This window comes from Macrotis lagotis, chromosome 2 (genome assembly GCF_037893015.1).
Source record: "Macrotis lagotis isolate mMagLag1 chromosome 2, bilby.v1.9.chrom.fasta, whole genome shotgun sequence".
Lineage (NCBI taxonomy): Eukaryota > Metazoa > Chordata > Mammalia > Peramelemorphia > Peramelidae > Macrotis > Macrotis lagotis.
The window spans coordinates 277147278-277161306 of NC_133659.1; the positions used below are offsets into that span (position 1 = coordinate 277147278).

At 38.7% G+C, this 14029-nt stretch overlaps 1 protein-coding gene across 1 annotated transcript in view; it reads left to right on the forward strand.

Annotated features, from left to right (window-relative positions):
• The first annotated feature begins 4347 nt into the window (after window positions 1–4347).
• TMBIM4 (transmembrane BAX inhibitor motif containing 4) overlaps window positions 4348–14029 on the forward strand; it is a 28437-nt gene continuing 18755 nt past the window's right edge. Inside the window, exons 1-3 of the mRNA XM_074226208.1 lie at window positions 4348–4498; window positions 10200–10308; window positions 12608–12713. Coding sequence (XP_074082309.1) covers window positions 4402–4498; window positions 10200–10308; window positions 12608–12713 — 312 coding nt within the window. The 5' untranslated portion in view covers window positions 4348–4401. The remainder of the gene's footprint in view (window positions 4499–10199; window positions 10309–12607; window positions 12714–14029) is intronic.

The following is a 14029-nucleotide window of genomic DNA, read 5'->3' on the forward strand; positions in this document are numbered from 1 at the left end:
CTAAGATCCCTGCCCTAGCCAGAAGGGATTAAGTCTCAGTTACTGCCCCTCATCAACATATCTCTCTTTACCTCAGGCTCTGCCTTCTGAGCACCTACCCCCACCTACCTCTCCCTAGGTTTTTCTCCTTAAAATGCTCCCTCCCTCCTCAGTTAATTTGCTCACGATTCTTTGGAGGAGACCACTCTTGGGGAGTGCCATTCTCCACGTAAACTCTCTTGCTCCTAGACTTTTACTTACAGCTTAACCTCTCATGGTAGCTTCTGTTTTTGATGTTGCTCCTATACCTTTCCTTACTGTTCCTCCTCTCAGGGTGGTTCAGGTTGTTGAGGCTGCTTAGGGATCAGTGACTTCTTACCCTTTGGTCTCTCTTTTCCTCTAGCTCTTGCTAATCACAATAATATTTAAATAAACTTTTTGTCCCTAAAAATTCCTTCTGGGTCAAAGTTGGTCTTTCACATGAATTCTTTCATGTTCCCTGCCTCAAACTTTAGCTGGCTACAATTTTCCTTGGCAACAGTCTGACACATAGTAGGTACTTATTAAATATGGTCAGTTCTGCTCTAACACCTGAATGTATTCCTCAAAAATCATTGAGCTATTGAGGAATATTAAGGTTTTGTTTTTTTTTTAAACTGGGTCCTGGCTGGCAAAGTTGATGCCTATAGCTTTGATGGAAAGTACTGGGCTAGTTGGGTGCATGTAGAGCAGCTTCCCTCTGCTCAAGGCAGATAATACAATAAATGTAGCCTTTTAAAAGAGACCTAAAGTTGCTCATTGAAGAGAGTCATGAAGGTTGAAGTTTGTGAACTATTGTGAAAGGGTGGAAGAAGAGTTATTTGAAATTAAAAGGAAAGTTGTGACACCAGATGTAGAGGGATGTGGTTCATTGTCTTCTTGTATCTCTGGAGTAATCTCTTATAAGCAAACCAAAACTATGAGTGTTATGCTTAACTTGTTCTGTCGTGTGTGTGTGTGTGTGTGTGTGTGTGTGTGTGTGTGTGTGTGTGTATCTGTTTGGAACAAATTCATGTTTTTCAAAACTAGGTCATAATGTATATGACCACACTTGTGAAAATCTACTTTTCTCTCTTTAATAAAAAAAACATGAATCTCTTCATTAGGTCACTGAATGAAGCCAACATCCTGAAAGGGGGAGGATTCCCCAGCCCCCAGAACTCCTTTTTTGGGCTGAGTTTTCTAGCTGGTTTGCAGGTGCGCATAATACCTAAGGTTGGAGAAATCTAATAAACATGTATGTTAACCTAATTCTGTTTGTTCTTTCTTGAGACCAAACTCTGGAAGTTCACATTTGTCCTTATTAGGATAAACACTGGAAGTTAATATCATGTTTAATTTAATTCTTTATTAAGGTCAAACTCACAGAGGTCATCACTTTTATTGATTTCTTGGTTAAAAGAAACTCTTGTGTTAAGACTGGGAGATAGAAAAGTGGAGACCCTCCCTATGTTTAATGAAACTCATTCAGATGAAAGAAGTAACAGGTGTAGAACATTAGAAAGATCTGCTGACCCTTAGGATATATTTATTAAACAGATCAAGGAGTATACTTTAAAGTTATTTCCACTGACAAATTAGCTAACTTTCATATAACTGTCTTAAAGTTTACAAAATATTTTAAATAAGTGATATCATTTTCATTTTTCCACAATGAAGAGGTAAGTTCAATATAATTATTACTTCCATTTTTTTACAGATGAGAAAAATAAGGCTTAAATTTTCTCAGCTAGAAAACCTAAGGCAACAGAGTTTCAGTTATGAAAATGAGGTAAGGATGTTGTGATTGGAAACAAATTTTGTAGAAGGAAAAATATTGTCTGTGCCTATCTGGGGAACTCCCTGTTGTTGGAAATGGCTCCATTGTTGAATGTAAATTTGGTCCAGAAGGAAGCAGTCTTGGCTTGTTCCCTTTCCTCCAACTTCTGGTTTCCAGGCTACCTGACCTTGGTCATTGATGGGTCACATTTGTATTGGCATGACAGGAAATACTTAGAGGTCATGCACCTTGGAATAGGAATGACCAGTAGGTAGCTTGCCTATTGGAGAATACCTGGAGCTAGGTGCTAGTCAAGTCCTCAAGCACCACCCTTGTCCAACCCTCTACAGAAGATCATTTAAGTTATATTGGAAGAGAAACTCTCTCTCTCTCCCTTCTTCAGCTTATCTTTACCTGCAAGAATGGGTATCTTTCTCTCTCCCTCTCTTTCTCCCCCCCATCCCTCCCTCCCTCCCCCCTTTCTTTCCCTCCCTTCCTCTCTTTCCTTCCTTAATAATACCACTTCCCAGTGTAGAGCAGCTGAATAACTATGTGGCCCTTGGTGGCCCATCTAAGTCAGCCCTTAAGGTCATCTCTCCTTTTCCCTCTCACATTCAGTTCAGCCAGGTCTCCAGGGTATTTTCCTTTCCACTTTCTTTTTTTCTTCAGGCACCTGGCCTGGTCCTTTGCTACTCATCCTATCCTCAAACTCCATGCTGCTTCTCCAGGAGGAGAAAAGCTTTTCATCTGTCAATTTTGCAGGCTTGTATGATAAATTCTGAGTGGTTTTAAAATTCTAGGGCTATATGTGAATTTTTTCACTGTTCAAGATCTCTCAGTCTGAAATTGGCAACAGCCCTCCCCCCCAACAAAAAGAGGAATCAAGTCAACAATACCCTTCCTTGAAAAGGACCAGTTGTTGGAACCCTATGGCTATAGACACCATCCCAAAGATTTCTCTGACCAAAACACTTCACCCTGGTTACCACTCCCTTATGTGTTACCTCTATTAGAATGTAAATTCCTAGATAGGAGAAACTGTAGTTTGCTAATTCAGTTATTCCTTCTAAATGGAAGGGATTAGGGGCTACTTCCCCAACCCCTATTACCACCCCACCAATTTTTGGCTTTTCCTTTTGTACCAGAGAAGACTAAATCAGTATGACATTAAAAGATAAAATATGTTGATATTATATATTATTGTCCATATATTTTATGCATTTCTGAGTTTTTAAACTTTTTTCTGAGTTATCTGTGTCTTTCAAAAAGCTCCCCCAAATTCCCATTTAATTTCTTTTGTTGTTTTTTAGGTTTTTTGGCAAGGCAATGGGGTTAAGTAGCTTGCCCAAGGTCACAAAGCTAGGTAATTATTAAGTGTCTAAGGTTGGATTTGAACTCAGGTACTCCTGACTCCAGGGCTGGTGCTCCATCCAGTGTACCACCCAGCTGCTCTTCCATTTAATTTCTTATGTTGGCCCAGGATAGAAGGAAACTGAGATGAGGAAAGTTGAGATGTGGAAGGGATAACTGCATTTTTATCCTTAATGCTTAGCATGGTGATTGGATGAGAGTAAGGGCATAAATGCTTCTTCATTCATTCATTTAGTCAACAAGTATTTATTAGTCTCCTATATATACAGGTGTCATGCTAAATGCTGGTGATGAAAAATAAAAAAGTTTTTGCTCTCAAAGAGGGTGGGAGAAAAAGGGAACACATTTAAACAACTATATGCAGACAAAATATTTGCAGGACAATTTAGAGATGATCTAGCCTTCGGTATCTCAAGGAGTACAATCTAATGGAGGAGACATGATGCAAACAACTACATAAAAAGAAATATTTGCAGGATAAATTGGGGATAATCTCAAAGGAATGCCTCTAGCCTGTAGTATCTCGTAGAAGGTACATTTAAGGGAAGAGACAGGCTGTAAACAACTACATAAAATAAAATATTTTTTTCTGAGATAATCTCAGAGGAAAGCCTTTAGCATCCAGGCTTTCATAGAATGTAGTCTAATGGAGAAGAGAGGATGCAAAGAAGATATAGGCAAGATAAATTTGATATCTTCTCAAAGGAAAACCAGGCTCTCAGAGTCTAATGGGAGAATTAGTGGTGGGGGGGACAACATGTAAACAATCTATGTAGAAACGAGATATTCGGGAGGATTTGGAGATAATCTCAGAGGCAAGGCAGATTGGGAAAGGCTTCTTGGAGGGGGCGCTGGGAGAAGAGAAGGAACAGAACTGGATAAGGGACATAAGGCGTGATTCGGAAATCCATGAGTAAATCGGATTCTATTGATATATAGGATTTGCTGTTTGTATCAAAGTTGACCCAGCTGTAGCCATTGCATCCCCAGGGCGCCCACAAAACACTCGGGATTCTGAACCGCGGGGGGGGGGGAGGCCGGGCACGTGGGAAAGCCTGGAGCCCCCGCCCTCGGGAGGGGCCGAAGGGAGGGAAATCGATGGCCTCGGGGCTCGATTGGCCGGGACTCCGAGGCCGCTCGGAGTTCGATTGCTCGGACGCGGAAGTCGGGGTAAACGCCATCCCGCGGGGGGCGGGGGCGGGGGCGGGGGCGGGGCGGGGCCGAGCTCTGTCCCGGACGGCGCCGTCGCGGCTATGGCCACCCCGGAGCCCGGCTGCTCTCGCCTGTCCCTCGAGGATGACTTCAACTACGGCACCAGCGTGGCCTCGGCCAGCGTCCACATCCGAATGGGTAGGAGCGGCGGCCCCCGGCCCTGGCTGCGCCCCGGGGCGGAGGGGGAGGGGAGAAGAGGGGGCTGGGGCCTAGGCCGGGACTCCGGCCGCCTTCCGGGCTGCCCCTCCCCCTCCGGCTGGCCCAGCCCGCCCCAAAATTGGCCTTGATGTGCCCTCCCTCCACCCAAACTAGTTTTAATGTGTCCCCGCCCCCAAACTAGTTTTAATGTGTTCCTGCCCCTTAAAACTAGTTTTAATTTTTTCCCGCCCCTATAACTAGCTTTAATATGTTCCCGCCCCCTATAACTAGTTTTAATGTGTCCCCGCCCCCAAAACTAGTTTTAATTTGTTCCCGCCCCCAAAACTAGTTTTAATTTGTTCTCGCCCCCTATAACTAGTTTTAATGTGTTCCCTCCCCTAAAACTAGTTTTAATGTGTCCCCGCCCCCAAAACTAGTTTTAATTTGTTCTCGCCCCCTATAACTAGTTTTAATGTGTTCCCTCCCCCAAAACTAGTTTTATGTGTTCCCGCCCCCTAAAACTAGTTTTAATTTGTTCCCGCCCCCAAAACTAGTTTTAATGTGTTCCCACCCCCTAAAACTAGTTTTAATGTGTTCCTGCCCCTTAAAACTAATTTTAATTTGTTCCCGCCCCCTAAAACTAGTTTTAATGTGTTCCCGCCCCTAAAACTAGTTTTAATTTGTTCCCGCCCCCAAAACTAGTTTTAATGTGTTCCCACCCCCTAAAACTAGTTCTAATTTGTTCCCGTCCCCAAAACTAATTTTAATTTGTTCCCACCTCCTCTTAAAACTAGTTTTCTTTTAATTATCTGTTATTGTTCCTATGCTAATTCTCACTAATTTACCCTGACTATAGGTATCCTGCATGTAGTTGCTTGCAAGCTGTCTTCCCCTTATTAGACTGTATTGTACTCCCTTCATCTCCGACTCTTAGACCTGTGCTGTCCTATGTTTATAATCAACATATGTGTAGATACCTGCATGTGTGGGTGCACACGCATATCACAAGTGTCTCCACATAACTTGCAGATTTATAATCTATACATTTATATATACCCATTAGATACCTACATATATGTAACATGTGCATGTATTTATATAACAAGCTTTATACACATATGTATATACTCACAAATATCCATGAATATATGTACCCATATACACGTGGATGGATACACGTGTTTGCAAATGGGTATATATGTATGTGTGTGTGTGTGTGTGTGTATGGAAATAACAGGGTTGTGGTTTTTTTTTTTGCTAAAGAACAGTACCAGTTAGAGGGGGAAAGAGATACAAGTAGGAAGAGAAGAGTATTGATGAGACAGATCATCAGCAACTCCAGTCAATCCTCCAGAGGATTAATACAAAACAAGGACAAGAATTACATGGGCATCTAGAACAGAGCTAAATGGGAAAGTCAAATGTAGATGTCTTGATGATACAGAAAGGGCCTTTGAAGAGAAAAGAACCAAAGGCTTGAAGAGTCCACATGGTGCACTTTGTGGACCAATAGGAGCAGTAGTAGCGGACTAGTAGTTAGTCTTATTGACTGATGATAGTTATAGAAGGAAAGTTATAGAAGGAAACTTTAATCCAAAGGCTGAGAAAAACAAAAACCAGCCAAAGGAGATAAGAAACCTAGAAGTTATAGGACCAGAGTTCTTATTCTCCCTCTGATGTTTCCTGAGACTCTGGAAAGTCATTTAATCTCCCTGGGCTTCATTTCTTCATTTGTAAAATAAGTTAAATGATTCTGTCTTTTTTGTGTGTTTAGAGCTATGATCCCAATTTAAACTTTTCTTGAGGCCTTCAGATCATCATTACAAACATAATTAAATACTCCAAGGCTACTAAGGAGAGGCACAAAAATGCCCTCCAAGACTACTGGGGTAGGGAAGCAGAAGGGATCATAGAGATAATTTACTTCAGCTTCATCACTTTACAGGTTAAGACAAGACATTCAGGGCACAAAAAGCTTTTAATAGCTTGACTTAGAGGCAGAGTCACTTAGCACAAGACCTCGAGTCTGGATTCCAGGTTCAGAGCAGTGCCAGCAGCTTCTCAGGTGTGGTAGGTTATTTTACATTTCTGGTGTCATTGAATCCCCACCTTTGTAGGAGCACTATTGCATTCTGAGCATCTTAAGAGAGTTCTCTTTGCCCTCATGCCACTTTTATTTCATTTGCTACTAGCTCTCTCTCCTTTTCTGATTGAGGTATAAGATGTGTATAGTGCTGGGCAAAGTAAGCATTTGGTCTGGTTGTCTAGTACTGTTTTGAATTCCTCCTCTTGCTATTGCCACCATTCATAACTCTGGACACTGATTCATTTTACTCTCTACTATTCTATTCTTAATTTGTTTTCTTTCCCTGCTTTTATTTTTCTCAGCTTTTGGATAAAAGTTTCCTTCTTAATTATCATCAGTCAATAAGAGCACTCCCTTCTGGCTAGTTGTCCACAACCTGACAATGCACCATTTGTTCTCTTTAAGCCTTTGTTTCTTTTTCTTTCAAAGGTCCTTTCTGTGCCATCAAGAGACCTAAAAATCTTTTGACTTTCCTCTTTAACTCCGTTCTAGATGCCCATGTAATTCTTGTCTTTATTTTCCTAATTTCCTTGTCCTTTAATCCTCAATAGAAGATCAATTGTAGTTGTTAATGATCTGCCTCATCAATACTCTTCCTATTTTTATTCCCCCCCCACCAATGGTACTGTTCTTTAGCAGGAAACTAATAAGATAGGGGTTTTTTTTTTGGTATATAGTCTTAAGTTGACCTTTTCCCCCTAGAGTACACAGGATTATAGGAGCATGGATGTGGATAAGAAATGTTAGAAATGAAATTTTTAGATCCTCTATCTCTCCAGTCAGTTACATTCAAGAGAGATATCCATTTCATTTTAGAAAACTTTCTATCTTTTTGAAGGTTTTAATAAAATTCAAGCACTTAGAAATCTATTTTATATATATTATCTCTGGAAAATTCAGTTTACCAAATAGAACAGAAGATTAATAGAAAAGGAATACTCAGAAATGTGGGAGAATTATTAGGAAAAGAGGCAAGAAACCCACACAGTAAGGACAGTGGAGAAGATGACTACTTCAGTCCCCCAGGATACCAGATAATAGGTATTAGGTATATTATAATAGATCATAAAATGGATGTAAATATACATTCTTCGTTAATGTACTACAAAGTAGAGCTATTATCATATAAAAATTACTTGTCTCAGAAATCTCATCTGAAACAAATATACTGGCAATAATATCAATTAAACATAAACTGACATTGTCATGTTAGTATAGAGAATGGCTTTTTGAGTATGCTTGGGCTGGTATAGGTTTCTTAAAGTTGTTTAAAAAACTTAGAACAAGGGGCAGGAGAATCTGAGTTCAAATTTGACTTCAGACACTTAATAATTGCCTAGCTGTGTGACCTTGGGCAAGTCACTTAACCCCACTGTCTTAAATAAAAAACTTAGAGCTAATATTTTTTTTCTCCTAGATTTCCCTGGAATAAGGGGAGACATTCAGAATTGTTCCATAAATTTTAAAGCCAGGCTCAGGACTAGAGGTCATCAATCATTTGTTGATGAAGTGTTTTTCCCATAGAAAAGTGCTTGTAAAATTAGGGACTCCTGATCCTTGTCTACCTGCTTGGTTTGCTTTTAACTGTAAATAATATGTTTTTACTGTTGGTCTTAGCATTACCATCAGAAAGTAATAGTTGTTTGTTTCTTTTTTGTTTTGGTTTTAAGGTGAAACAAAAATTTCACACACACACACATACATACATACATATATACATACATACATACATATATATGTATATATCAGCATATAACTTTCTAGGCTGCCCTACTTATTTTTGCTATCTTCTGAACTTCCTTCTGTTTTGATCTATGCATTTTAAAAAAGACTCCAAAGACTCTTTTTGGGGGTGTGGGAAGGGGAAGAGATTTATTAGTTTTGTTCTTGTTCTCATTCTCTCTCTCTCTCTCTTTCTCTCTCTCTCTCTCATCTTCCACTTGCTTCTAGGCAAAAAATGAAGGCAAACAGTCCCTGTAACAAATAACATCATCTACACATTTTTAACCCATATCAAGTAACTTGTTTTCTCAATGGGGAAAGTGGGTGGGAGGAAGGGAGAGACAAATAACAGTTTAACTCAGCAAAATAAATCTATGCATTTGTCATGTCCACTTTTGCATCCTGAGCCTACCACCCCTCTGCTTTATCTACAATCCTTTGGAAATCATTGCATCAATCAATTGTTAAGTCATTCAGAATTGTTTTTCTTTACAATGTTATTGCTGCATAAATTGTTCTAGTTCTGCTCATTTTATAAAGGTCTTTTGGGTTTCTCTGAAACCTCTTTTGTATTTTCTTTCAGGGCAATTAATATTCTGTAAATTTTGTGTACCATAATTAACAAGAATGTTGTCAGTTTTTCCTCATCTTCACTCTCAGCTAATTTTGTCAGCTAGATTCTTTGCACTGCTAAAAGATAATAAGGTGCACTTATCTGCAGAAGATGCTTTGCTAAATGAGTCAAGCCCAGAAAGCCTTTACACATTCCTACATGTTGGGTATTCTTTCCTGAAAATAAAGTGAAGAATAGTTGCTAGTATACTGAAAGTTAAAAACTACAAAATAAGCTGCTGGTAGAGCCCTTGAAAGTTTACAGGCTTTTCAAACACATGTTCTCATTTGCATATGGTGTCCTGAGGGATACAAAGTAGCAATTCTTGGCCCCTTTTATAGAAACGAAGCCTATCTAGTAAATGGTGAGCTGAACTAGAATCTAGGTATTTTAAATTTCAGATTTTCAATTTGAGGGAGGGAAAATAAGCCAGCCTCAGGACAGCAAGAAGCTAGGAAAGCCTAGCAGTGGAGAGCTGACCAGGCTTCTCTCAGTTTAGAGTTGAACAGCTGTCATGAGTCCATAGTCACACTGCAGTCAAACCTTCATTATATACAACTCTGACTTTGGCTCTTTCCATTGTCCATCACTGTTCTGGATCCAGGAGGCAAGAGGAAATTCATCAGGTGCTGTGAAGCAGGAAACAATCCTGGATCTGGCAGGCCAGAGGTCAAGACATGAAAATTATACCTTATGGTCTCTAGCTGCTGAAAGGAAAGGAGTCCCTTTGCTCCGGCAGTCCTCTTTGTTTATGTGCCAGAAAGTATAAGAGAAACATCAGGACAAGGACACAAAGAAGGAAGAAAGGCACAAGGGGGGAGGAGAAAGTGGAAGCTTGGAAAAGTTGGTGGGGAATAGCAGCCACAAGCCTCAGTGTAGTGGAGCCAGCTGTGAGCAGCAAGCACTAGGGAGAACCAGAGAGCCCCAGGCAAGCTGACTGCCAACCATACCCACCTGCTTGCTCTGAATGCCATTTGAAAATATTTGTGAAATAATTTTTATGTGTGTAAAATGAAGACATTTTTGACTCTCAAAGAGTGGAGGTTTTGTTTTGGTTTTTTTCGTAAAGCTTCTTGGATATTTATGAATAAGAATTTTCTAATCCATATTGAAATTTGAAATTCAAGAATTTGATCAGTTATAAGCTATCAAAAATATTGGATCAGAACTGGTGAAAATGCATTTGACAAGATTCAGTTTTTTTAAAACAAAACAAAATTTGTTTTTGTAGTTTTATTGTATAAGCTTAGGAAAGTAAAAATGTATGTTTTCATTTACAGGATTTCTGCGGAAAGTCTACAGCATTGTTTTTCTTCAAGTTCTTTTAACAACTGTGACATCAGCAATTTTTATGTACTTTGATAGCATCCAGGTATTTATAGTTAAAAGGTAAGTTACTGATGACCTTGAACTATTTTCAAGCTCCTAAAAGCATCGTAAGTAGGGAGTGAAACTATGTTCTGTCCCATTCTAAATCCATTTGGAGAGGTTAGCTTGCTCTCCTAATACATTAGAGTTGGGTTGATTTTTGGTTTTTTTGTGGAGTTTTATTTTTTACCTAATAATATGTTTGCTGGTTATACTAGTGAATGATCCTCACAGTTTTTTATCCACTGTGACACCTAGCTTTTTTTTAAATTGAAATTATTTTTAGTTAGTGACCAAGGAAGATGTTATTTTAGAGTTCATATTGATTAACTATGAATCTGAGTAAAATGTGAAGAAGCCTGAACTTATAATTAATGTCCAACCCATCATCACAGGATTGAACTAGAACTTACTGCTCATTCATACATGTCCTGTTCTGAAGGGAGAATTAAAGAACTGAATAATTTATACCTCTAATCAATCAGTAAACATTTATTAAATGCCTGTTATGTGCCAGACCCTGTGCAAAGCACTGGAAATACAAGAAGAGGCAGAAGAGAGTTTCTACCCTCAAGGAGATAGCAAACAAACAACTACAAACTAAATGCAGGATTAATAGAAATAATTAAAAGAAACAGTAGAATTAAGAGGGGTTGGGAAAGGCTTCTGATAGAAAATGGACTTTTGCATGGGACTTAAAGGAAGTTGAAAGGCTGAGATGAAAGAGAAGTTCCAGGCCTGAGGGTTAACCAGAGAAAGCTGGAGTTTCTTATTCATAGAACATCCAGGACAGTGTAACAGTGGATCAAAGAGATTGTGGCACTGAGTACCTATTGAAAGACTAGAAAGGACTTGGAATAACAGAGAGGAAACCACCAGAGTTTATTGAATAGAAGGAAGTGATATGATCAAATGTGGACTTTAGGACTGAATACATGTTGGATTGGCATAGAGAGAGACTTGAGGTAGGCAGACCCACCAACAGGTATGAGGGCCTGTATTCAAGAGATGTTGCAAAAGTGAAATCAACAGGCCTTGTCAACAGATTGGATAAGAAGGGTGAGAGAGAGAGTGAGGAATCCAAGATGAATCCTAAGGTGCTAGCCTGAGGGACTGGGAGATTGGTGTTGTCCTCTAGAGGAATGGTGATGCTAGAAGATGAAAGGGGCTTTTGGAGAAAGACAATGAGTTCAGTTTTGGATATGGTGAGTTTAAGATGTCTACTGGATCCAGTTGAGACATCTGAAAGACAGTTGGAGATACAAGATTGGAGGTCATCAGAGTCTGGGGAAGGAAAATCATCAGTACATGTATGGTACTTAAATCCATGGGAACTGATGGCATCACTGAGTGAAATAGTATAGTAGAGGAGAACAGGGCACAGAACAGAGCCCTGGGGATACCTGAGGTTAGAGAATGTGATGTGGAGGATGATCCAACAAAGTAAACCAAAAGAGATAGGAGGAGTTCCAGGAGAAAGAGCCATACCCCAAATCTAGGGAGAATGATCAACAAATTCAAAAGCTGCAGGATTTGGCAACTAAGAACAATTTTGTTGGAATAATGGAGTTAGAAGCCAGATTTTAAGAGAACAAGTAAGTGAAAAGACAGAAAGTGGAGGTACTTATGGAGTGTTCAAGGAGCCTAATCACAAAGGACAGAAGAGATATGGGACTATTGTTAGCAGGGCCGATGACCCAGGATAGATTGTTAAAGGAGTAAGGATATGTCATGAAGATTTTTCCCAAAATACCTTCTTTTCCCTTCCAACAGATCCACCACATTTTATAAATATTATTTTTTAAAGACAAAAAAGGGAAAAATCAGCAAAAGAACAATACTTTGCAAAAGCATGAAAATAATTACAGTGCAGTGAATCACATCAGTGAACCTCCCATCTCTACAGAGATGAAGTATGGATAGGAATGTCTTCTTACTTTTCTTCTTTCAAATCATGCTGGTTCTTTGTAATTCACTTTTAATTTTTTTTGGTGGTTCTTTATGTTTACATAGTTGTAATTGTATATACTTTTTTCTTGACTGCCTACTTCCCTTTGTCAGTTCATGTAGATCTTTCCATGCTTCTCTATTCATCACATTCATTATTTACTACAGCACAGTAATTTTCCATGATTTGATGCAGTTTGCAACATACATTAGAGCAACTCTAGCTCTGTATCCTTTGTTAAAAGCTTGTCATTAGGGTACAGTAGGTACTTAAGCAGATATTTTTAAATTATAAGTGTTTAATGATATTTTAATTAATTTAATATAAAATTTCAGTATCTTTAATTTAAAATATTTTCTTTCTTATAAATAGCCCTGCATTGATCTTGGTGTCTCTCCTTGGATCTTTGGGTTTGATTCTGGCATTGATGTTAAATAGACATAAACATCCTCTTAACTTATACCTGCTTTTTGGATTTGTGAGTATTTTTATACCTTTTATTCTTTTGAATAAGTAGTTTGATTTTGTAAAAAATTATTTTCCTTTAATTTTTTAAATCTATATCTAGGAGGGGAAAAATGAATTATTTGGTCTCTTTTCTCAGTTCTTAAAATTTTTGATATTTTAGTTGGTCAATTTACTTATTAGCTTTTTATGCTGTATTTGAAAGAACAGTGGCCTGAGAGACTGGGCCCTGCTATTGACAAGATTCATGAAAGAGCAATTTAACTTTTCTCACCTTCATTTGAGGGGGCAGGCCTATATGAGCTCTCCAATTCCTTCCTTTTAGATATCTGTTATTGCACATAGATTCAAGCCCAGACTTTTCTGGTGGCTTTTTCCAGGCTCACCATTGCTTGGTAATTTCTCCTTTTCAAATTCATTTTGCTAAGGTGATGTGCCTTTGCAAAAAACATGGTTGGAGGGTTGTATATCTCTCTCTTATATAAAGAAAAAAAATCTATTAAAAATTTATTTTGATGTAATGGCCAGGAAGGAGCACTATAGATCAAGATAAAAATTCATCAGACAAACATAGATATAGATATAGATATAGATATAGATATAGATATAGATATAGCTATCTACAGTTCTAAGCAGTGGGTTTTGATTTGCTTTATATTTATTTTCTTTCTCCTTTAGTTTCAGTACAAACCTAGGTTAATTTTTCAGTTTTGAATTGAAAAATTGCTTAAGTATCCAATCTATGGAAAATTGGAAGTAACTGTGGGGAAAGGACTGGCTCTGTAATCCCAGGACATGGGTTCAGATCCTACCTTGCCCTGTGGCCATGGGCAACTCTTGTAATCTCCCTGGGCCTTAATTTTCTCAAATAATAGAAAGGGAAGGAAATAAGTAAAGTTGTACATAAGTACATCTCAAAACCTGTAAAATGATATGCATATTTAAAACTATTAAAAAGCCATCAGTTGATGAAGATGTTGTGCTCCACAGTTCAGTTCAATTAGCTGTTTTAAAACTCCAAATTAATTTTATATTAGAAACAATGGTATAATAAAAAGAATATTTGACTTAAAAATTAGAAGACCTCTGTCTAAATGCTCTTGCCACTTAACTAGCTGTGTGGTTTTGGTTAAGTCACTTCTCTCCACCTCAGTTTTCTCATTTGTGGGAAAAAAAGAAAAAAAGATGTTGGACGAAATTATCTCTAAGGACCTTTCCAGCTCCAGGGGAAGTGGGTGGATCATAAACCAGAGTCAAACTGAGTCCAAATCCAGCCTCAGACAACCACTAGCTGGTTGACCCTGAACAAATCATTACAATGGGGTGGAA